General features: G+C 43.0%; 2 protein-coding genes across 2 annotated transcripts in view; both read right to left on the bottom strand.

Annotated features, from left to right (window-relative positions):
• LOC139407565 (ATP-binding cassette sub-family C member 8-like) overlaps positions 1-23,540 on the bottom strand; it is a 156,411-nt gene extending 132,871 nt beyond the window's left edge. The window contains exons 1-2 of the mRNA XM_071151389.1: positions 23,437-23,540; positions 9,644-9,806 (exon numbers count right to left, since the gene is read on the bottom strand). Coding sequence (XP_071007490.1) covers positions 9,644-9,791 — 148 coding nt within the window. The 5' untranslated portion in view covers positions 9,792-9,806; positions 23,437-23,540. The remainder of the gene's footprint in view (positions 1-9,643; positions 9,807-23,436) is intronic.
• A 736-nt stretch (positions 23,541-24,276) lies between these two features.
• The window catches only part of LOC139407564 (harmonin-like), a 34,436-nt gene continuing 33,272 nt past the window's right edge, over positions 24,277-25,440 (bottom strand). The window contains exon 20 of the mRNA XM_071151388.1: positions 24,277-25,401. Coding sequence (XP_071007489.1) covers positions 25,389-25,401 — 13 coding nt within the window. The 3' untranslated portion in view covers positions 24,277-25,388. The remainder of the gene's footprint in view (positions 25,402-25,440) is intronic.

Below are 25,440 nucleotides of genomic sequence, written 5' to 3'. Positions count from 1 at the left end.
AGAATCAGGAGGATAGAATTATGGTCATATTTGCCAAATGGAGGGCAAGGGAGTCTTTTTTTTCTAAACTTATTTCCCTATAGAATCATAGGGAAGGGCGCTGGAGGTGCCACAGCATAAATTAAATAATTCAGAATAATACACCAGGAGTAGGTCTATCATTTAGCCACAGAGGATGAATAGCTTATTGTGTGTTTTGTGTGTTGCCCAATCACAAGGCATTCCTACCGTCGGGAACGCACTGTTTATCTATCAGTGAACAACATGCAAAACAAGCCTTGGATTCTGCTGAAAAGAGAATACTAAACTGTCTGTAGGCTACCAAATATGTAATCAACTTCCAAGTAGGCCTATTGAGTGAAAGACATTGTTTGGCAAAGTAAAACAAGTAAGATATAGGCTTTCAGCACGAGCGCATTGGCCATCACCGGTGAGTGAGCTGTGCATCATTGAGTGAGTCTGTGAAACTGGAAAGTTTTTTCAGGACTATAATTTCCTCCTAGTAATGTACAATAAGTGTGTCTTTTCCCAGACACTAGGCTTAGAAAAAGAATCCCCCTGTGTGCAACTTCTGCAAGCGCCTCTACTCTAGTGCTCTATGCCAGCACGCAAAAACAAAGATACATATGCCCTGCTTTATTATAATATTTTATTTTAATGCGTTCTGGTACCTCCGAGCCCCCAGGTCACCCTCCTCTCAGCTCACTTTTTGTTCCGGCAGGTCCCAATTTACAAATGAAGCACTAGGAGAGAGTTGGACAGGTGAGAGTCAATTTCCACTAAGCATCCACAATAATATTATACATTTTACTTGTCTACAGCCGGGATTCAATCCAATCAAGCTTTTTCAGCTATGCACAATTTAAAAGGCAATGTTTTGTGTTCACACATACCGCAATCACGGTAAATGCTGAACATGTCAGCTCAATCATAAATTACCTTCAAATGTCAAGTACTCTATAAGGCGGATCTGCTGCTGATTAGATCAAATCCTGGCCTCAAATAAGAGACCTCAGACTACTGATTTGCGTACAGGGACTGTGGTGGACACACACAGTCCCCTTCAGGTGTATTCACTTCCAGACATTTGCTTAAAGCTGTAGATTCAATTCTGCTAACTCCCAGTCCAACCTTGAAAAGCTTAACAATGAAGTTGTCCTTGTGAGTTATAGGAGTAGGACAAGATGACAAGTCATAGGAGCAGGACAAGATAAAAGGTCATAGGATCAGGGCAAGATGAAAGGTCATAGGAGTAGGACAAGATGAAAAATCGTAGGAGTAGGACAAGATGAAAGGTCGTAGGAGTAGGACAAGATAAAAGGTCATCCGAGGGGAATCAGTGGCATCCGGGAAAGTCTGAAGGTCTTCACTGTGAGGTGGGTCACCAAGCTAATCTCCCCTTAACAGTAACCTTGTCTGTAGCCTCCGGTGCCTGCAGCTAGGCCTGTCTAGACAGAAAGAGAACAATTCTACCTTGCCTGAGACTTCCTGTGAGCTCCTAAAAGCTATTATAAAGTAAACTCGCACACCTTATGTGCTGCTATATGCATGAAGATCTTTTTTATCTTCGGTAAAGGGAGTGTAGTCAAAAACGTGATTGTGAAAATTATGATAATGCACTTCTTGTAAAAGCTGTTTGAAAAAACCACCTGAAGTATCAGTTTGTGTGTCTGGGTGGAGTTTTTGGACATATAAGTTAATAGACCAATAACAAAGAGAGTTTGCCCTCCTCACTACCAACAGCAGCTCATTTTCAGGTTACACATCCCCTCCATTAGGCTCCTCCGATTAGACCCCTCCCTCAGACCACTCCCAAGCAGTCCGAGCAAACTTCTTGCTTGAGGAATTGCATTTTACTAAGAAGCTATTTTTGTTTCTTTTAGACCATTTTTTAAAAATTTTAAATAATCACAGTAATGTATTTAACTGTTACCCAGAAATCAGTTGATATTGAGATAAAAATGGCTGTAACGGCTGTCTTGGGTAGAAGAAGGAGAGGACCAAAGCGCAGCGTGGTTAGTGTTCATCTTTTTAATAAGAAACTGAACACTTCAAAAGTACAAAACAACAAAGTGACAACCGAAACAGTTCTGTCTGGTGCAGACACACAGAGACTGAAAATAACCACCCACAAAACACAAAGGAAAACAGGCTACCTAAATATGGTTCTCAATCAGATAGACAGCTGCCTCTGATTGAGAACCATATCAGGCAAAACACAGAAATAGAAAATATAGAAAAACTAACATAGACTGCCCATCCCAACGCACGCCCTGACCATACTAAATAAAGACAAAACAAAGGAATAAAGGTCAGAACGTGACAATGGCTGCACATAGGTGATCAAGATGTTTCTGACATTTAATGGATCTTTTTTACCAATGTTTCAGTCAAACTACCATTAACGTAGAAAGACTATAGAAACGTAGACGTAGAAAGACTGTAGATCACCAGTGTGCTGGAATTTTCTTTTCATTACAGTCAGCTCCTAAACGCTAACATCTAGGATTTTAGCTCAATGGACTAATGTGGTCTTGAGCCAGGCAGTAGCAGCCAGTTAGACATGTGGGCAAAAACTGTTTGAATCAACATTGTTTACAGGTAATTTCAACCCCCCAAAATCTATGTGATGACCTTGAATCAACATGGAAAATGAATTGGATTTGTAAAAAGTCATCAACGTAGGGGCATTTTGTATTTTTTTCACCCAACTTTTAACCTAAATTCAATGACATGGTGAAATATTTTGCTGATTTCACGTTGAATTCACATTAGTTGACAAATCAAACAAATGTAAATCAGACTACACGTCTGTGCCCAGTGGGTTCATGCTTCAAATCAAATAAAATCAAATCAAATCTGCTTTTAATAAAGGACACGAATAGCTTATTTTGCTGTGCTTGTGGGTTATCAAACACACGTGGTACTGACAAAATGCTCATTAAAATGAAATAATAATCAAAGTGTCATTATCAATGCATCCAACTGCTGCCTTAAACAACATCTCCCTACCAATTACATTATGCTAATGCTGGCTGCCACTTTCCCTGTCGGGAGGTGAGTTAATCACTCACAGCAATGCTGGAACGCACGCAAACACATAGACATACACGCGCATGCCGTGCACGCCGCACGCGTCCGTGCACGGGGCACTCGCGCACGCATGCACAGTGACACCTGCTCTGGTGAGTATACTATAGTATAGAATACTACAGTATTTACTATATAATTCTGTAGTAAACTGTAGTATACTGTAGGATACTATACTACACACTGTAGTATCCCTCGATCACGTGTAGTACCTATTATAGAATATTTTTGTATACCGTAGAATACTATAGTCAATACTACAGTATTATCCACAAAAAAACACTGTAGTAGATACTACAGACATTCTCCTGCAGGTTTTCTCAAGGAGAAAGTCCCCCACCTCTCAAAGATCTCAAAGATAGAAATACAACAAAACTTTAGTAAATACTAGTCTGAGAAAACAGTAACTATTAAAGTATACCACAATCCCCAAAAATACTATAGTATACCATACTACAGTCCGCAAAAATAGTACAATATACTACAATCCACAAAAATACTACACTACACTACAGTCTGCAAAAACACTAGAGTAATTAATATAGTACATACTACCTTTTTCAATACTACAGTATACTGCAGTAAATACTACAGTGTTCACAGTAGTGTTTTTGTGGACTTCAGTCCCTAAAAAAAATACAGGGAATACTACAGTAAAGTCTGCAAAAACACTGCAGTGAATACTACAGTATTCCTCCCATAGTATACACTATGGTATTTTTTAATGTGAGTGTAACTGAATCACTGTGAACATTGGAGAGGGGGATAGGACTCAGGAGTCTCTTAAACTCTTAAAACAATGTTACATATATGTGCCACATTAACAGATAAATTAATTGAATGCTGGAGAAGGAAGGAGGAAACCGAGAGAGAGAGAGACCCAGCCAAATCATGAGAAAACAAAAATTGGAACACATTGGAAAGAATTTACAAAACAAAAATTGCAAACTAGAATGCTATTTGGCCCTAAACAGAGAGTACACAGTGGCAGAATATCTGACCACTGTGACTGACCCAAAATGAAGGGAATCTTTGACTATGTACAGACTCAGCAAGCATAGCCTTGCTATTGACAAAGGGAGCCCAAGGCAAACCGGGCTCTCAAGAGAAGACAAGCTATGTGCACAAATCCAATTTTGATAAGCTCCCATATCTATTGGGTGAAATACCACAGTGTGCCATCACAGCAGCAAGACTTGTGACCTGTTGCCACAAGAAAAGGGCAACCAGTGAAGAACAAACACCATTGTAAATACAACCAATATGTATGTTTATTTTATTTTCCCTTTTGCACTGTAACTATTTGCACATCATTACAACACTGTATATATAGATAATATGTCATTTGAAATGTCTTTATAATTTTGGAACTTTTGTGACTGTTTACTTTAAATGTTTTATTGTTTATTTCACTTGTGTTTATTATCCATTTCACTTGTGTTTATTATCCATTTCACTTGTGTTTATTATCCATTTCACTTGTGTTTATTATCCATTTCACTCGTGTTTATTATCCATTTCACTTGTGTTTATTATCCATTTCACTTGTGTTTATTATCCATTTCACTTGTGTTTATTATCCATTTCACTCGTGTTTATTATCCATTTCACTCGTGTTTATTATCCATTTCACTTGTGTTTATTATCCATTTCACTTGTGTTTATTATCCATTTCACTTGTGTTTATTATCCATTTCACTTGTGTTTATTATCCATTTCACTTGTGTTTATTATCCATTTCACTCGTGTTTATTATCCATTTCACTTGTGTTTATTATCCATTTCACTTGTGTTTATTATCCATTTCACTCGTGTTTATTATCCATTTCACTTGTGTTTATTATCCATTTCACTTGTGTTTATCATCCATTTCACTTGTGTTTATTATCCATTTCACTTGTGTTTATTATCCATTTCACTTGCTTTGACAATGTAAACACATGTTCCCCATGACAATAAAGCCCCTTAAACTGAATTGAACTGAGAGGAAGAGAAGGAGAGAGACAGAGCGAGTCAGAGAGAAACAGAGATCAGTTTGCTCCATAGCCGTTCACCTCCAAGGTGGTCCTTGTGAGTTTATGAGTTTAACCTATAACCATTAGCATCAGTTTACACAGTAGTTCTCTCTCCTTCTCTATTGCTGTCTTTCTCTGTTTTTTTGTCTCTCTCTTTTATCTCATCTACATTCTGAGCTAATTAGTTAATACCAGTCCTTATTAGTTTCAGGGTAAATCTTGTATGGCATGCACATCTTTTTCCCAGAGCCCAGAGTGGTTCACTGTAAGGGAATAGGGTTCCTTTTCAGTTGTAATGGCCTCCCTCCAACAGTGTGACAGGGACATAGTGAACTGGTCAGTCACACGCCGATGACACATAGCCAGGCACATTAGTGTCCTTTCAACAGCTGTCACAGGGACAAAACACAGGTCACGCAATGGTAATGACACTGGAGGAATGCCTTAGCACATTGTAATAACGTTAACAACAGGGACAGGGGCACAGTGAACTTGTCATACATTGATGACACGGAGGTGACCATCCGGTTACACAGTGATTATGACACCAGTGGAAAGGGGGTGGGTAACCAGGCAAAAGAGGACGGGAGGCGAGCAGGGATGTGTAACCCAACCCCGACAGTAGAAGAGGGTTCCTGCTGGTTGGGCTTGTTGCTTCCCACAACAAGGGACTTCACCGAGTGCCAGGTTTCCGTTACAATGTTAAGGGTTTTATCATAGGGGACACACTGTGTACTATGCATACTGTACAGTGGAATGTATATTCCTATGCTAAATTAATAAATGCATAGTTAAATGTAAAAAGTGAAACATATGGAAGAGGCTCAGTAATAATTGATGATATTTTTAAGGAGAAAGGCTCAGTATAAATGGATGATTTTATTAATGAGTAAGGCTCAGTATTAATTGAGGATCTTATTAATGAGTAAGGCTCAGTATTAATTGATGATCTTATTAATGAGTAAGGCTCAGTATTAATTGATGATCTTATGAATGAGTAAGGCTCAGTAATAATTGATGATCTTATTAATGAGTAAGGCTCAGTAATAATTTATGATCTTGGGGAGTAAGGCTCAGTAATAATTGATGATCTTAGGGAGTAAGGCTCAGTAATAATTTATGATCTTATTAATGAGTAAGGCTCTGTAATAATTTATGATCTTGGGGAGTAAGGCTCAGTAATAATTGATGATCTTATTATGGAGTAAGGCTCAGTAATAATTGATGATCTTAGGGAGTAAGGCTCAGTAATAATTGATGATCTTAGGGAGTAAGGCTCAGTAATAATTGATGATCTTAGGGAGTAAGGCTCAGTAATAATTGATGATCTTAGGGAGTAAGGCTCAGTAATAATTTATTATCTTAGGGAGTAAGGCTCGATAATATCTTCGTCATTTTCATCCTCCTGATCATCACCACCAGTGATTAAAGTACATTTTTTGCAACAAAAAAAAAAGAAATATTACATTTACATAATTACTCAGTACTTTGTTGAAGCACCTTTGGCAAAGATTACAGCCTTGAGTCTTCTTGGGTATGGCACTACAAGCTTGGCATTTGGGGAGTTTTTCCCATTCTTCTCTGCAGATCATCTCAAGCTCTGTCAGGTTGGATGGGGAGCGTCGCTGCCCAGCTATTTTCAGGTCTCTCCAGAGATGTTCAATCGGGTTCAAGTCCAGGCTCTGGCTGGGCCACTCAAGAACATTCAGTGACTTGGCCCGAAGCCAGTCCTGCGTTGTCATGTCTGGTTTTCTGAGGTCCTGAGCAGGTTTTCATCAAGTATCGCTCTGTACTTTGATACATTAAACTTTTCCTTAATCCTGACTAGTCTTCCAGCTGAAAAACATCCCCACAGCATGATGCTGCCACCACCATGCTTCACCATGGTGATGGTGCCAGATTTCTTCCAGATGTGATGCTTGACATTCAGGCCAAAGAGTTAAATCTTGGTTTGATCCTTTAGGTGCCTTTTGGCAAACTCCAAGCGGGCTGTCATGTGCCTTTTACTGAGAAGTGGTTCACGTCTGGCCACTCCTCAGCACTGGTGGAGTGCTGTAGAGATTGTTGTCCTTCTGGAAGTTTCTGCCATCTCCACAGAGGAACTCTGGAGCTTTGTCAGAGTGACCATTGGGTTCTTGGTCACCTCCCTGACCAAGACCAGCTCTAGGAAGAGTCTTGGTGGTTCCAAACTTCTTCCATTTAAAAATGATGGTGGTCACTGTGTTCTTGGGGACATTCAATGCTGCATACATTTTTGGTAGCCTTCCCCAGGGTACCAGAATTGTGTCTCAGCTCTCTACAGACAATTCCTTCAATCTCATGGCTTGGTTTTTGCTTTGACATGCACTTTCAACTGTGGGAGCTTATGTAGACAGGTGTGTGCCTTTCCCAATCATGTCCAATCAATTGAATTTACCACAGGCGGACTACAATCAAGTTGTAAAATCATTGGAAGGATGATCAATGGAAACAGGATGCACCTGAGCTCAATTTCGCAACCATATTGCACACTGCCCTAACCCCTAACCCATCTGGACAAGAGGAATACCTATGTGAGAATGCTGTTCATCGACTACAGCTCAGCATTTAACACCATAGTACCCTCCAAACTCGTCACCAAGCTCGAGACCCTGGGTCTCGGACACATCACGGACAAACTGAATTGGTCCACCCACACAGACAGCGTCGTGAAGAAGGCACAGCAACCTCAGGAGGGTGAAGAAATTTGGCTTGTCACCAAAAGCACTCACAAACTTCTACAGATGCACAATCGAGAGCATCCTGTCGGGCTGTATCACCGCCTGGTACGGCAACTGCTCTGCCCACAACCGTAAGGCTCTCCAGAGGGTAGTGAGGTCTGCACAACGCATCACCGGGGGCAAACTACCTGCCCTCCAGGACACCTACACCACCCGATGTCACAGGAAGGCCATAAAGATCATCAAGGACAACAACCACCCGAGCCACTGCCTGTTCACCCCGTTATCATCCAGAAGGCGAGGTCAGTACAGGTGCATCAAAGCAGGGACCGAGAGACTGAAAAACAGCTTCTATCTCAAGGCCATCAGACCGTTAAACAGCCACCACTAACATTGAGTGGCTGCTGTCAACACACTGACTCAACTCCAGCCAATTTAATAATAGAAATTGATTCACTAGCCACTAAACAATGCTACTTAATATAATGTTTACATACCCTACATTATTCATCTCATATGTATATGTATATACTGTACTCTATATCATCTACTGCATCTTTATGTAATACATGTATCACTAGCCACTTTAAACTATGCCACTTTGTTTACATACCTTACATTACTCATCTCATATGTATACACTGTACTCAATACCATCTACTGTATCTTGCCTATGCTGCTCTGTACCATCACTCATTCATATATCTTTATGTACATATTCTTTATCCCTTTACACTTGTGTGTATAAGGTAGTAGTTTTGGAATTGTTAGGTTAGATTACTCGTTGGTTATTCCTGCATTGTCGGAACTAGAAGCACAAGCATTTCGCTACACTCGCATTAACATCTGCTAACCATGTGTATGTGACAAATACATTTGATTTTATTTGATTTGAGTCTCATAGCAAAGGGTCTGAATACTGAATAAAAATTCTAAAAACCTGTTTTCACTTTGTTGTTATGGGGTATTGTGTGTAGATTGATGAGGAAAACATTTGATTTAATACATTTTAGAATAAGGCTGTAATGTCACAAAATGTGGAAATAGGGAAGAAGTTTTAATACTTTCCAAACGTACTGTACATAATGTTTTTATCCACTACACCTACACATTTGTATGTCTTTATGTCAGGATATTACAATATTATTCACAAGTCTCCATTACCACATGTTCTTACATAAGCATTTACAAAGAGCTCAGAACTGGCAGTGGCCCAACTCACACTTTAAGTTACATGACCATGTAGCAGTTAAACTTGTACAATACCTCCAGTCATGGGTGAACAAAAATAACAAATAAAAAGCTTTACCGCCCATGACTGTATTTGTTAGTGACCGAGAAATGGTTGTTGAATTTGTTTGTTTTCAGTCCTTTGGACCAAGTGAGTTCTTATTGTAGGGTAATATTATCATGAATATGTAACTGTTTAAGACAATACATTACAAATATCATAAGGCCTTCAATCAATGTACATACAAAAACACAGATATTAAAAACAATCCTAAAAAGTCTAGCTGCAGTTGAGCATGCTGGGAAATATGATAATGATGGAGCCGTGGTTTTGATGGGAAAGTTTTACTCTCCACAGAGTAAAACTGACACAATCACACTCTTACATTGGTTATTAACACCAACACTTGGATTCTTTTACACCACTGAATGTTATTAACACTTACAGAGTTCATTTAACTCCTGAATCAACACTAGAAATGTTATACTGAAAAATCAACACTAGGTAACACTGGCCAATTTGCTGTGTGTGTGTCTATACTTTCCCGGTCATGTGATTGTTGTGTGTGTGATGGGGCCGGGGGGCTCTCACCTTGTGCGGACACTCACCAATGAAGAGGATGGGGAAAGTGATGAAGAGCAAGAAGATGTGCGGCACCACGTTGAGCGCGTCCAGGAAGCAGCCGTTGTTGAGGACGCCGCGGTCCACGTTGTATGCCAACGAGTTGTTCTCGTTTCCACAGAATGCCAAGGACATGGTGGAACCGTGACTCTACGGAGGAACCCGACACAGGAACAGGAGGAGGAAGAAGGGGAGGAAGAGGAGGAGAAAAATGAGGAAAAATGAGAGAGAGAGAATCTCTCAGAGCATGTTGTTCCTTTTTAGATGTATTTCCATTAGCAGGTCTTGAGGTTAGAAGGTTAGAATGTGACCTCCTCTCTTTGTTCCTCTCGTCGCTCACATCCTCACTCCCAGATCCAGAGGGCAAGGAGGGAGATAGAGAGAGGGGGGAAGAAGAAAGGAGAGAGATGTAGAGAGGTGGGAGCAGACAAAGAGCAGTCACAGTCCAGTTAGAGGGAGACAGCATCCCCCTCTCCGATCCTCTCCGGGTGTCTAAGATGCAGCTTTGTCAGCAGAGAGCTTGCTGGTAATAAATTCCTACATTCTGGTCCCCAGTCTCCAACACACATCCTTTACACCAGCGTCTGCCCGCCGGCCGGCTTTGTCTGCTCGCTCTCTTATGCAAAACGCTGCACAGCTCTTCTGGAACACATAACACAGACAAAAGGACACAAAACACACACACTCACACACACAGACTAGAGCGGAGCCCTTCCTCGATGCACCTGCTATTCCTGTAAATAAGATTTCAGAGTCGACCTTGCAAGATGATACATAAGGCTGAATGTGAGATGGTTCGTCCCTAAAGAGCAGACGGCCTGCTAGAGGTGGCAAGGAGAGAGGGAGGAAGAGAGGGAAGGAGGGAGGGAGGGAGAGGGAGTTGATAGAGGGATGGTGAGAGAAATAGAAAGGGGTGAACAAGACACAGAGGAAAGAGAGAGGGGGGGGGGTAATCAAAGAAGAGGACGGATGAGCGTGAATGAAAAGAGGAGAGAAAAACACAGAGAGAGAGAGTGAAAACTAGACAGAAGCAGAAGTACCAATGCTGACATCACAGAGACGAGAGGTACGTGAGAAGAATGTCGAAACATGCTAAATCTAAATCCCAAACAGAATGGAATTTCTAGGAATCACATAATCATATTCCTCCATGTATTCCTTACATTTCTACACATTCAGCACATTAAGCCCTGAGGGCCAGAAAGAACACAGTGGGGGCAGAATAACTAGGTTGCACATACACACTAAACCACATAACACAGTGACAGGAAAAAGGCAAGGCATCCTGAAATGTTAAGTATGTTATGCTGTTCTTTTTTTTGTTGAGGATTATACTCTCTATAGATCTCAAAGACATTCAGGTTGCTCACAAAGTTTATCAGCCCGAGCTACAAAATGCACAGAGTAGATTGACTAATCTTTATATCATAAATTATATCATTATCATCATCATCATTATATCAAATTATATCAAATTATATCATATAATATATCATTCATTAGATAATCTGTGCAGTGGCCAGCTGATGTGTTTAAGTTCAGAGGTGACTCCTGATTCCAGCGGGAGAGGCAGGGAGGAAGGGGCACGGAGTGAAGATGCACAGCTGGTCGTCTAGACACGATACCTGATCCCTGCCTCGACACCTGAGCCTGGGGGAATGCCAAATCTGTAACTCTGCCCCTTCACTTCCTGTCCCGCACCAAAATACCTCCCCAAGTGGGAAGGCGTGGGAAACATAGGAATAAGTTGACATGAGGGACATACCCAGTAGCCTTCACAGACATCTCCAGTAAGAAATTTTAAATATCCACTACATGACCAAAAGTATGTGAACACCTGCTCGTCAAACATCTTATTCCAAAATCATGGGCGTTAATATGGAGTTGACCCCCCCTTCCTTTGCTGCTATAACAGCCTCAACTCTTCTGTGAAGGCTTTCCACTAGATGTTGGAACATTGCTGCGGGCACTTGCTTCCATTCAGCCACAAGAGTGTTAGTGAGGTCGGGCACTGATGTTGGGCTATTTGGCCTGGCTCGCAGTTGGCGTTCCAATTCATCCCGAGGTGTTCATTGGGGTTGAGATAAGGGCTCTGTGCACGCCAGTTGAGATCTTCCACACCGATCTCGACAAACCCTTTCTGTATGGATCTCGCTTTGTGCAAGGGGGCTTTGTCATGCTGAAACAGGAAAAGACCTTCCCCAAACTGGTGCCACAAAATTGGAAGCACAGAATCGTCTAGAATGTCATTGTATGCTGTAGCATTAAGATTTCCATTCACTGGAACTAAGGGTTGTAGCCCGAACCATGAAAAACAGCCCCAGACCATTATTCCTCCTTCACAAAACTTTACAGTTGGCACTATGTATTCGGGCAGGTAGTGTTCTCCTGGCATCCACAAAACCCAGATTTGTCCGTCGGACTGCCAGGTGGTGAAGCGTGTAGTAGTGTTCTCCTGGCATCCACAAAACCCAGATTCGTCCGTCGGACTGCCAGGTGGAAATCGGTAGTTAGTGTGGTAACCAAGGACAGACAATTTTCACTCGCTACGCTCTTCAGCACTCCGCAGTTCCGTTCTGTGAGCTTGTGTGGCCTACCACTTCGCGGCTGAGCCGTTGTTGCTCCTAGCCGTTTCCACAACACAATAACAGCAGTTACAGTTGACCGGGGCAGCTCTAGCAGGGCAGAAATTTGACAAACTGACTTGTTGGAAAGGTGGCGTCCTATGACGGTGCCACGTTGAAAGTCACTGAGCTCTTCAGGAAGGCCTTTCTATTGTCAATGTTTGTCTATCGAGATTGCATGGCTGTGTGCTCAATTTTATACACCTGTCAGCAACGGGTATGGCTGAAATAGCCAAATCCACTCATTTGAAGGGGTGTCCACATAATTTTGTATGTGTAGTGTATATACACTCTATATATATATTTTATAGCTTTTCTATCTTAATTTTGATTGACATGTGCAACAGACCTGGGTTGAAATACTATTTGAAATGTTTCAAAATGTTCTGCATTTGCTTTAGCCTGCCTGGAGTGTCAGGTCGGCAGGGTTTTGCACTTTTCAGACTTTTCTATTGGTTCCATAGCAATCAAGCACAGATCAAGTATTTTAAATTATTTCAAATAGTATTTCAACCCAGGTCTGATGTACAACAACCAACAATTCCTAACCTAGTTTTTTTCTTTTCTCCTCTGTATTCACATACAGCTTCAGCTGCCCCTGTGGCTGTGTTACGCGTAATGTTTTTGTGTTCTGAATTTGAGATCCAGCTAGCAGAATTAAAAGGGGAGGGGCAAAACATAACACTGGCTCAGAGGAATGCTTTAATGCGGAATGTGGAACTATTCAGAATGGAACTCACGGTCGAAAGCTCTTGGAACCTTCAGCAAACCTACAGAAAATCACTGACCAGTGGCCAAAGAGACCACTGACTGACTGACTGACTTTCCTACCTTTCAGCTGCCCCAGTTGTGCACTGGTATGTCTTATTGGTTTCATGGGCAGCCTTTCAGGAACAGGTATGTGTTATTGGTTTCATGGGCAGCCTTTCAGGAACAGGTATGTGTTATTGGTTTCATGTTATGGGCAGCCTTTCAGACAGACAGACAGACAGGCAGGCAGGCAGGCAGGCAGGCAAGCAGGCAGGCAGGCAGGCAGGCAGGCAGGCAGGCAGGCAGGCAGGCAGGCAGGCAGGCAGGCAGGCAACCGTCTCAGCTGTTCAGTCCACTGCTAGGTATTCACTGTCCTCTCAGTGAACCTAGAGGTCTCTGTGAACATTCATCAGGACATTTTAAGAGATGTCTGATCCCAATGGGTTTATCCTGCCAATTCCAGAAGAAGAGGAGAGTAACTAGTTCTTCTCGGTTGTTTCTATGGTTCAACACAACATGAGAGAGTAGTTATTTGCACGACTTGGGGAGAGCTCTGGTTACACACAGTCATTCAAACACAACTACAGATATGTTTTTTCTGAGTACGCTAACCTCTCTTGGGATCTTGAGATAACTGGTGGATAGTAGAAAGGAAAGAGAGAGAGAGAGAGAGAGAGAGAGAGAGAGAGAGAGAGAGAGAGAGAGAGAGTGTGTGTGTGTGTGTGTGTGTGTGTGTGTGTGTGTGTGTGTGTGTGTGTGTGTGTGTGTGTGTGTGTGTGTGTGTGTGTGTGTGTGTGTGTGTGTGTGTGTGTGCGCGTGTGTGTGCATATGTCAGTAGTGCTCCAAATTATGTTCTTTGTTGACTGAGGGTCAGGGGTGAATGCTGGTCATGCATAATTTAGTGACATAGAGGCAGCATTCTCTCTCTCACACAAACACACACACACATTATTCCAGTTGCCACGAGGAAAGAAATAACACATAACAACACACGTGATACAGGGTCGGATTACCAAATGGGAATGCAGGGCAACCCACATTTAGAGGGGGGGAGGGTATAATAATGCTGTAACGTATCAAATAATGGAAAAAGTGAAGGGGTCTGAATACTTTCTGAATGCATATGACTCTATTGGAGCACATCCAAGGAATCCTTGTATAACCTATAACTGTGTCCCAGCTGCCAGTGATAAGCTATTGTGCCACTTGGATGATATTATTTAGCTGCCAGTGATAGTGTTATGGTGAGTGAATGAGGACCCAAAAGCGAACTAACTTAAACAGAGCTTCTTTAATAACCAAACATAGGTAGGCTCAGATAGACCGGCAGATTCCGACAGGACAGGACAAGGTTACAGCAAACATGACGATAGTCTGGCTCAGGCATGAAACACAACAAACAAGAATCCGACAAGGACAGGAACAGAAACAGAGAGAGATATAGGGACCTAATCAGAGGGAAAAAGGGAACAGGTGGGAAACGGGGTGAATGGGTAGTTAGAGGAGACAAGGAACAGCTGGGGGAAAGCGGGGGAGAAAAGGTAACCTAACAACGACCAGCAGAGGGAGACAGGGTGAAGGGAAAGGACAGAGACAAGACACAACATGACAGTACATGACAGTACCCCCCCACTCACCGAGCGCCTCCTGGCGCACTCGAGGAGGAAACCTGGCGGCAACGGAGGAAATCCTCGATCAGCGCACGGTCCAGCACGTCCCGAGAGGGAACCCAACTACTCTCCTCAGGACCGTACCCCTCCCAATCTACGAGGTACTGGTGACCACGGCCCCGAGGACGCATGTCCAAAATTCTACGGACCCTGTAGATGGGTGCGCCCTCGACAAGGATGGGGGGGGGGGGGGGGGAAGACGAGCGGGGGCGCGAAGGACGGGCTTGATGCAGGAGACATGGAAGACCGGGTGGACGCGACGAAGGTATCGCGGAAGAAGAAGTCGAACTGCGACAGGATTAATGACCCGAGAAATACGGAACGGACCAATGAACCGCGGGGTCAACTTGCGAGAAGCCGTCTTAAGGGGAAGGTTCTGAGTGGAGAGCCAAACTCTCTGACCGCGACAATATCTAGGACTCTTAGTTCTACGCTTATTAGCAGCCCTCACAGTCTGCGTCCTATAACGGCAAAGTGCAGACCTGACCCTCTTCCAGGTGCGCTCGCAACGTTGGACAAAAGCCTGAGCGGAGGGGACGCTGGACTCGGCGAACTGAGATGAGAACAGCGGAGGCTGGTACCCGAGGCTACTCTGAAAAGGAGATAGCCCGGTCGCAGACGAAGGAAGCGAGTTGTGGGCGTATTCTGCCCAGGGGAGCTGTTCTGACCAAGACGCAGGGTTACGAAAAGAAAGACTGCGTAAGATGCGACCAATAGTCTGATTGGCCCGTTCTGCTTGACCGTTAGACTGGGGGTGAAAGCCGGAAGAGAGACTGACGGAAGCCCCAATCAAACGGCAAAACTCCCTCCAAAATTGAGACGTGAATTGCGGACCTCTGTCCGAAACGACGTCTGACGGAAGGCCATGAATTCTGAAAACATTCTCGATGATGATTTGTGCCGTCTCTTTAGCAGAAGGAAGCTTAGCAAGGGGAATGAAATGAGCCGCCTTAGAGAACCTATCGACAACCGTAAGAATAACAGTCTTCCCCGCTGACGAAGGCAGTCCGGTGACAAAATCTAAGGCGATGTGAGACCACGGTCGAGAGGGAATAGGAAGCGGCCTGAGACGGCCGGCAGGAGGAGAGTTACCGGACTTAGTCTGCGCGCAGACCGAACAAGCAGCCACGAAACGACGCGTGTCATGCTCCCGGGTGGGCCACCAAAAACGCTGGCGAATGGAAGCAAGCGTACCCCGAACGCCAGGGTGGCCGGCTAACTTGGCAGAGTGAGCCCACTGAAGAACGGCCAGACGAGTAGGAACGGGAACGAAAAGAAGGTTCCTAGGACAAGCGCGCGGCGACGGAGTGTGAGTGAGCGCTTGTTTTACCTGCCTCTCAATTCCCCAGACAGTCAACCCGACAACACACCCCTCAGGGAGAATCCCCTCGGGGTCAGTGGAGGCTACTGAAGAACTGAAGAGACGAGACAAAGCATCAGGCTTGGTGTTCTTAGAGCCCGGACGATAAGAAATCACGAACTCGAAACGAGCGAAAAACAGCGCCCAACGCGCCTGACGCGCATTAAGTCGTTTGGCAGAACGGATGTACTCAAGGTTCCTATGGTCAGTCCAAACGACAAAAGGAACGGTCGCCCCCTCCAACCACTGTCGCCATTCGCCTAGGGCTAACCGGATGGCGAGCAGTTCGCGGTTACCCACATCATAGTTACGTTCCGACGGCGACAGGCGATGAGAAAAATACGCGCATGGGTGGACCTTGTCGTCAGAGAGGGAGCGCTGAGAAAGGATGGCTCCCACGCCCACCTCTGACGCGTCAACCTCGACAACGAACTGTCTAGAGACGTCAGGTGTAACAAGGATAGGAGCGGATGTAAAACGATTCTTGAGGAGATCAAAAGCTCCCTGGGCGGAAACGGACCACTTAAAGCACGTCTTGACAGAAGTAAGGGCTGTGAGAGGAGCTGCCACCTGACCGAAATTACGGATGAAACGACGATAGAAGTTTGCGAAGCCGAGAAAGCGCTGCAGCTCGACGCGTGACTTAGGGACGGGCCAATCAATGACAGCTTGGACCTTAGCGGGATCCATCTTAATGCCTTCAGCGGAAATAACAGAACCGAGAAATGTGACGGAGGAGGCATGAAAAGTGCACTTCTCAGCCTTCACAAAAAGACAATTCTCTAAAAGGCGCTGGAGGACACGTCGAACGTGCTGAACATGAATCTGGAGTGACGGTGAAAAAATCAGGATATCGTCAAGGTAAACGAAAACAAAGATGTTCAGCATGTCTCTCAGGACATCATTGACTAATGCCTGAAAGACAGCTGGAGCGTTAGCGAGGCCGAAAGGAAGAACCCGGTATTCAAAGTGCCCTAACGGAGTGTTAAACGCCGTCTTCCACTCGTCCCCCTCCCTGATGCGCACGAGATGGTAAGCGTTACGAAGGTCCAACTTAGTGAAAAACCTGGCTCCTTGCAGGATCTCGAAGGCTGAAGACATAAGAGGAAGCGGATAACGATTCTTCACTGTTATGTCATTCAGCCCTCGATAATCTATGCAGGGGCGCAGAGACCCGTCCTTCTTCTTGACAAAAAAAAACCCCGCTCCGGCGGGAGAGGAGGAGGGGACTATGGTACCGGCGTCAAGAGCTACAGACAAATAATCTTCGAGAGCCTTACGTTCGGGAGCCGACAGAGAGTATAGTCTACCCCGGGGGGGGGTGGTTCCCGGAAGGAGATCAATACTACAATCATACGACCGGTGTGGAGGAAGAGAGGTGGCCCTGGACCGACTGAACACCGTGCGCAGATCGTGATATTCCTCCGGCACCCCTGTCAAATCACCAGGCTCCTCCTGTGAAGAAGAGACAGAGGAAACAGGAGGGATAGCAGACATTAAACATTTCACATGACAAGAGACGTTCCAGGAGAGGATAGAATTACTAGACCAATTAATGGAAGGATTATGACAAACTAGCCAGGGATGGCCCAAAACAACAGGTGTAAAAGGTGAACGAAAAATTAAAAAAGAAATGGTTTCACTATGATTACCAGAAACAGTGAGGGTTAAAGGTAGCGTCTCACGCTGAATCCTGGGGAGAGGACTACCATCCAGGGCGAACAAGGCCGTGGGCTCCTTTAACTGTCTGAGAGGAATGTCATGTTCCCGAGCCCAGGTCTCGTCCATAAAACAGCCCTCCGCCCCAGAGTCTATTAAGGCACTGCAGGAAGCTGACGAACCGGTCCAGCGTAGATGGACCGACAAGGTAGTGCAGGATCTTGAAGGAGAGACAGGAGTAGTAGCGCTCACCAGTAGCCCTCCGCTTACTGATGAGCTCTGGCTTTTACTGGACATGAAGTGACAAAATGACCAGCAGAACCGCAATAGAGACAGAGGCGGTTGGTGATTCTCCGTTCCCTCTCCTTAGTCGAGATGCGGATACCTCCCAGCTGCATAGGCTCAGCTCCCGAGCCGGCAGAGGAAGATGGTAGTGATGCGGAGAGGGGGGCAACGGAGAACGCGAGCTCCTTTCCACGAGCTCGGTGACGAAGATCAACCCGTCGCTCAATGCGAATAGCGAGTTCAATCAAGGAATCCACGCTGGAAGGAACCTCCCGGGAGAGAATCTCATCCTTTACCTCAGCGCGGAGACCCTCCAGAAGACGAGCGAGCAAAGCCGGCTCGTTCCAGCCACTGGAGGCAGCAAGAGTGCGAAACTCAATAGAGTAGTCTGTTATGGATCGATTGCCTTGACATAGGGAAGACAGGGCCCTGGAAGCCTCCTCCCCAAAAACAGATCGATCAAAAACCCGTATCATCTCCTCCTTAAAGTCCTGATACTGGTTAGTACACTCAGCCCTTGCCTCCCAGATTGCCGTGCCCCACTCACGAGCCCGTCCAATAAGGAGAGATATGACGTAGGCGACACGAGCAGTGCTCCTGGAGTAAGTGTTGGGCTGGAGAGAAAACACAATATCACACTGGGTGAGGAACGAGCGGCATTCAGTGGGCTCCCCAGAGTAACACGGCGGGTTATTGATTCTGGGCTCCGGAGATTCGAAAGCCCTGGAAGTGGCCGGTGGATCGAGGCGGAGATGGTGAACCTGTTCTGTGAGGTTGGAGACTTGGGTGGCCAGGGTCTCAACGGCATGTCGAGCAGCAGACAATTCCTGCTCGTGTCTGCCTAGCATCGCTCCCTGGATCTCGACGGCTGAGTGGAGAGGATCCGAAGTCGCTGGGTCCATTCTTGGTCGGATTCTTCTGTTATGGTGAGTGAATGAGGACCCAAAAGCGAACTAACTTAAACAGAGCTTCTTTAATAACCAAACATAGGTAGGCTCAGATAGACCGGCAGATTCCGACAGGACAGGACAAGGTTACAGCAAACATGACGATAGTCTGGCTCAGGCATGAAACACAACAAACAAGAATCCGACAAGGACAGGAACAGAAACAGAGAGAGATATAGGGACCTAATCAGAGGGAAAAAGGGAACAGGTGGGAAACGGGGTGAATGGGTAGTTAGAGGAGACAAGGAACAGCTGGGGGAAAGCGGGGGAGAAAAGGTAACCTAACAACGACCAGCAGAGGGAGACAGGGTGAAGGGAAAGGACAGAGACAAGACACAACATGACAGTACATGACAGATAGGCTATTGTGCCACTTGGATGATATTATTTAGCTGCCAGTGATAGGCTATTGTGCCACTTGGATGATATTATTTAGCTGCCAGTGATAGGCTATTGTACCACTTGGATGATATTATTTAGCTGCCAGTGATAGGCTATTGTGCCACTTGGATGATATTATTTAGCTGCCAGTGATAGGCTATTGTACCACTTGGATTATATTATTTAGCTGCCAGTGATAGGCTATTGTACCACTTGGATGATATTATTTAGCTGCCAGTGATAGGCTATTGTGCCACTTGGATGATATTATTTAGCTGCTGTCAGAAGATTCCCAATTTATCAGTGATATGTGTAGACCTTTGTTAAACTGATGTACCACTTGGATTATAGATGTGTTTGGACCAGGCACTGGTCTCTAAGGTAAACTTTTTTTTTTATCCTGAAATTGTCACTGTAAATTACTATATAATCAACAGTAGCAGACTGTATAACTGAATACTGTAGATTACCATGAATTACATTGCATTATGGGAAGAAATTCAATGGTCGAGAAAAATGTAATGTATTTGGCAGATTACTGTAAAAAATGCAGTTCACTTAATGTATTCGTGAATGTTCCAAAGAGAATGCCACACTAAAAGCACACAGACAACAAAACCCAAACACATCCTCTGAAGCAAGAGAGAAAACCATTTGGCAATTTATTATTATAAATAAAATATTTTATTCTTAGTGAATTGGTACTTGTTTTGTTATTTTATATGCATGGCTTTGTTTGTGGCCATGTGGTTTAATATGAAATAAATAAATAATTGTTCATTGTGAAACGTAAACCAAGCTCACACAAAATAGGAAGCTACATGTAAGCACGCCCCTTGTGGAAATGAGACAAATTGCAACATCACTGAGCCTGAATTCAAACAACTCTTCCCTTTTCCTTCTCCAACCCCTTACAATATATTACAGTACCAGTAATGGTACTGTCAAACAGTTTTAATTACAGTAATTTACTGTCAGCCAGTTACAAGTAACTACAACTTTTAAACAATGGTAAAACAGAAGATTACAGTAAGAGTACTGTGTACCATAACAAGACTATTATTATTGGTATAATCTTATGCTAGACAAAGATAACAAAACAAAAAAAAAAACGAATCTAATCATTTAGACTTTTTGCACCCGTTACTGAAATGGTTGTTCCAGTTGAAATGGTTTAGATAGTCTCCACAATGTCCCTAACCCTGATAGTTATTCTGAATGCAGGTTGTGGGTGAATGAAAATTCAAAGTGTTGAAAATTCTAACACTGGCTGGATTCCAATACACATCACTTTGCAAGCCAGGATAATGTGATTTGAAAGTAGGGTGAAAAATACTGATAACTTTACCAGGTTTCCCAGGGAAAATTACAGGAAAGTCACATTACGCTGGCTTGCAAAGTGGCTCATACATCTGCACATTGTTGTGGTACTGACACTCCCTGTACAATATATAGTTCCATTCTTGTGTATTCTATTTATTCCTCTTGTATTACCATTTAATTTTTTAACTCTGCATTGTTGCAAAGGGCTTGTAAGAAAGCATTTCACGGTGAATTCTACACCAGTTGTATTCGGCGCATGTGACAATAGTTTTTTGGTTTGAGGCCTGATGTGGCCTGTAAACCATGAGTTTCAGGCCACTGTGTTAGGGTAAAACTAGGCCACAAAATAAGGCCTTATGAGATATGTAATACATTGTCATGAAATGTTTAATTTTAATCATAACGTTCAACTAAGAACTCACTTAGTGAAGGCCACAGGACTGAAAATAAAGAAATCAACAACCTTGTCTGTATCACTAACAAATATAGTCATGGTTGATAATGCTACAATTCACTCGAAAAGGCACTCTGGGAAATAAGTAAATGAGGCTTTACAGTAAGACTATTTGTAACCGTAAAACAACTACAGTAGCATTATTGGTACTGTAAATATATTACAGTAACCGCATTGGTATACCATAAAATATTATACTGTAAAAATAGTAACAGTATACCGTAAAATATGGTACGGTAACATACTGTTCCTTTTTCTACCGTAACTTACAGGTAACTGGCTGCCAGTAAGTTACTGTAAAAACAAGAGGATATTTATTTTTTTAGTGTAACGTGATGTGGTGAGAAAGAAAGAGTAAGATGATGTTGTCAATGATCTAAGTAAGGTCAGTTATGGCATTTTATTTTGGGAGAGAAAGTTGCTCTGAAAATGACAAAGGGATACCAGGAGCATGAGTGCCTGGCTCGGACTTAATTTACCTAATGATACATCAAAAGGTCTTGAGATGCTTTTAGCAAGATGGTCACATTTTCCCATCATTTTCTGACTAAAACAACAAGTAGTAAACAACTAAATGATGAGCTTCTTTGAGAGACACAACATTGCTGGTGAGTAATTTTGGCCAAATATAAAAACGCCTAGGTTTCTCATTGGAGTTTTATTTCACTCTAAAACAGATACGGTGCACAATACTTCTGAAAGTACTTTGTTCACCTTTTGTTGTGTTACATCCTACATTTAAAATGGATTAAATGTTCACTTAATGGGTCACTGGCCTACACACAATGCCCCATAGTCAAAATGGAATTATGTATATATATATATATATATATATATTTTTTTTAAACAAATTAATTACAATTGAAGAGCTGAAATGTCTTAAGTCAATAAGTATTCAACCCCTTTGTTATGACAAGACTGAATTAGTTCAGGAGTACAAATTTGCTTAACAAGTCACATAAGTTGCATGGACTCACTCTGTGTGCAATAACATTGTTTAACAAGATTTTTTTTATGACTACCTCATCTCCATACCCCACATATAGAATTATCTGTAAGGTCCCTCAGTCGAGCAGTGAATTTCAAACACAGATTCAACCTCAAAGACCAGGGAGGTTTTCCAATGCCTGGCAAAGAAGGGCACCTATTAGTAGATGGGTAAAAAAGTTACGAATTACACTTTGGATGGTGTATCAATACATCCAGTCACTACAAAGATACAGGTAGCCTTTCTAACTTAGTTGCTGGAGAGGTAGGAAACCGCTCAGGGATTTCACCATGAGGCCAATGGTGACTTTAAAACAGTTACAGAGTTTAATGGCTGTGATAGGTGATAACTGAGGATGGGTCAACAACATTGTAGTTACCCCACTCCTCTCTTCCCTCCCTGTATATAATTTATATATTTACCCAATACCCTCTATACCCCCTCTGTAGGACCTCAGTGACCTATCCTCTCGTTCTCCTTTCATTCAGTTCATTCAGTCAGTCAGTAACCGATCCATCGAAATGGAGCTAAGCACAGGCAAAATCCTAGAGGAAAACATGGTTCAGTCTGCTTTAAACCAGACACTGGGAGATTACTTCACATTTCAGCACTACAATAACCTAACACACAAGGCCAAATCTACTGGAGTTGCTTACTGTACCAAGAAGACAGTGAATGTTCCTGAGTGGCCAAGTTAGAATTTTGACTTAAATCTTCTTGAAAATCCATGGCAACACCAGAAAATGGTTGTCTGGCAATTATTAACAGCCAGATTGACAGAGCTTGAATAATTGTGCGAAGAATAGTGGGCAAATGTTGCACCTTCCAGGTGTGGAAAGACCTATGGCTGTAATCTCTGCCAAATGTGCTTCTACAAAGTTTTGACTCAGGGGTGTGAAAATACATTTCTGTATTTGATTTTCAATAAATTTGAAAACATTTCTAAAAACATGTTTTCACTTTGTCATTGTAGGGTATTGTGTGTAGATGGGTGAGAGAAAATCGATTTAATCCATTTTGAATTCAGGCTGTAACACAACCAAACGTGGAATATAAATCAAGGGGTATGAATACTTCCTGAATGCACCGTAACTGTTTCGACCAACTCATTCAACAGCTGAGCCATCGCCCACAGATCCAAAACACCTACCGGTTTGTGTCGTGAGATCATAACGTTCCAAGAGCAACTGGACTTGACTCCACTGTAATTTTCAACATGTCTTCAGTCACCGAGCGCAACAAAAAGCCCCTCTAGACAGATGATTTTCATTCAAAAGTAGGCTACGGGAGTTCTTTTACAAACGGACAAAAAAAATGCAGATGTTGTGCATCTTCTTACCTTCTCCTCTTGTCCTGAATGAGTTTCCAAAAAAGAACAATAACAAAAAACACTGAAAGAAACAAACAAGAAATCACATCTGCAGAGACCAGAGTTTTTCCCTATTTGTTTTTAAACGAAGCTAGAGTCCATCACGTCCTCAAACAAAAGACAATTGGTTAACTGTCAGAAATGATGGATGGATTCCGTGACCATCTGGGGTTCTGTTCCTTTACCAGGAGCTGGCCACGGTACTGAAACCGGTTACCGTGGAGCAGGGAATGAGAGACACAATTTCTGGGCCACCTTTGTCTTGAGCATGAGCCTTCGACTACTGTACACAAACCGGTCGATCCAATACATTCACACACAATGGTCTATAGACAGTCACGTATTCCACCACATTTGAAAATGAACTGAACGTCATTGCCTGAGCAGTGAGCATTGCTATTACATCATCGCCTTGTGTATTATAGCTCTAGGCATGCACTCTTAATTGAACTACTTCATTTGTAGACACATGCAATTGATAAATTAACAACCGATTTTACACAGGCTACAATAATTATGATGAATATTTTATGTGTTCCCGCAGTGTAAGTATGACACGACAAGTGGCCAAATTAATTACCAAACCATTAAGGGAGACCTTGCCAAGTACTGTAAAATCAGACCAGGTGTGGATCACGACTGCCCCCTGTGGACGTTAATAATTTCACAGGAGTGCATAATGAGTGAGATTTAAGATATCCACTACAATATTTTAATGAATGCAATGAGAGAGAAATTAAACTAACTAATGCATTAGAATTCTAGCATTATAAGCTGTCTGAATCGTCTAAGTCAAGAAAATCTCATCAGTCAAAGTCAACAAATACCTTTATTGATTCTGAGAGCGTTGATTTCAGAGGAGGGACATTGATTACATCACAGTGTGCCTGCCTACCTGCTGGGTCTCGGGGTCTGCTTCTGATTTACTCATTGTAACGGAATGATAATATCAAACACCTTTAATTGGGGACTTAGGGGTGTTATTTCAACGAGAGCCAAGGGCTTGTTATGGCATACTAGAAGGCTATAAAAATAAAATAACTGCATATATACACAGTATAAACTTGAAGTCATTTACTGGGTAAATCGAGGGCATCGTGATGCCGAAACATTGGTGGTTAACACAATAAATGACTGGGTGCGTATATATGTAGTGTGTGCCTCTGTATTTATTTTCTGGAAGCCTACAGTTTACTCGCCATTAGTCTCTACGAACATGTTTGGGTGTTTGGCAGCTCATGCTTTGATCTATAGCATACTAGAAGCTCATTGAGATGCACTAAGCATTTAATTAGACTTTCAGCATTGCCAGCTCCACTTGGGAAAGAACAATACAGGCCTGTTGACACTCGGGCTCTTCGGAGTTCAGGTTTTCACTCAAAACTCAATAAGATACACTTATTTTGCTGTCGTGTACAAATATGAGAAGAAGGGGGGTAACCAGAGACATGTATTTAGAGAGTTGGGCCACATTTTATAATGTTGAAATCATGTTCTAATTGTAGACATTCAGTTACACAGCATCGTTTAAATATTGCCCATATTTAACATGGCTGCCATATCATTTTGTAGTGTCATGTAAATACATAATAATGCAGTAACCTCAATGTCTCAACTCTCTACATATATGGCTCTGGGGATTATGTACCCCAGATTCATATTATTATATATATCAAAAGTATCAGAAGTATCTGTACTGGGATCTAAATGAAACTCAACAGAGGATGAAGTTCATAGACAGTTTACAGGTAGCACATCACAGTGTGGTTCTGGTTGAACAGACTTGTTTTCAGTAATGATCAGCGTTGCATTTGAAACAGTTTGATGCAGGGATTTGATTGTGACGATAGAAGTATGTCAGAGATAATGAGACGGGTGGTTGGTGGATATGGCTTGTTTGGCAGGCTGGGTGATGAAGTGACTCAGAAGAACGTCCTACAGAAAGACAGAAACAGGTGAATTACTTGGATGTCA

This window comes from Oncorhynchus clarkii, chromosome 4 (genome assembly GCF_045791955.1).
Source record: "Oncorhynchus clarkii lewisi isolate Uvic-CL-2024 chromosome 4, UVic_Ocla_1.0, whole genome shotgun sequence".
Classification (NCBI taxonomy): Eukaryota; Metazoa; Chordata; class Actinopteri; order Salmoniformes; family Salmonidae; genus Oncorhynchus; species Oncorhynchus clarkii.
Note: the sequence above shows the minus strand (reverse complement) of the source record. Positions and strands in the feature narration are given on the sequence as shown.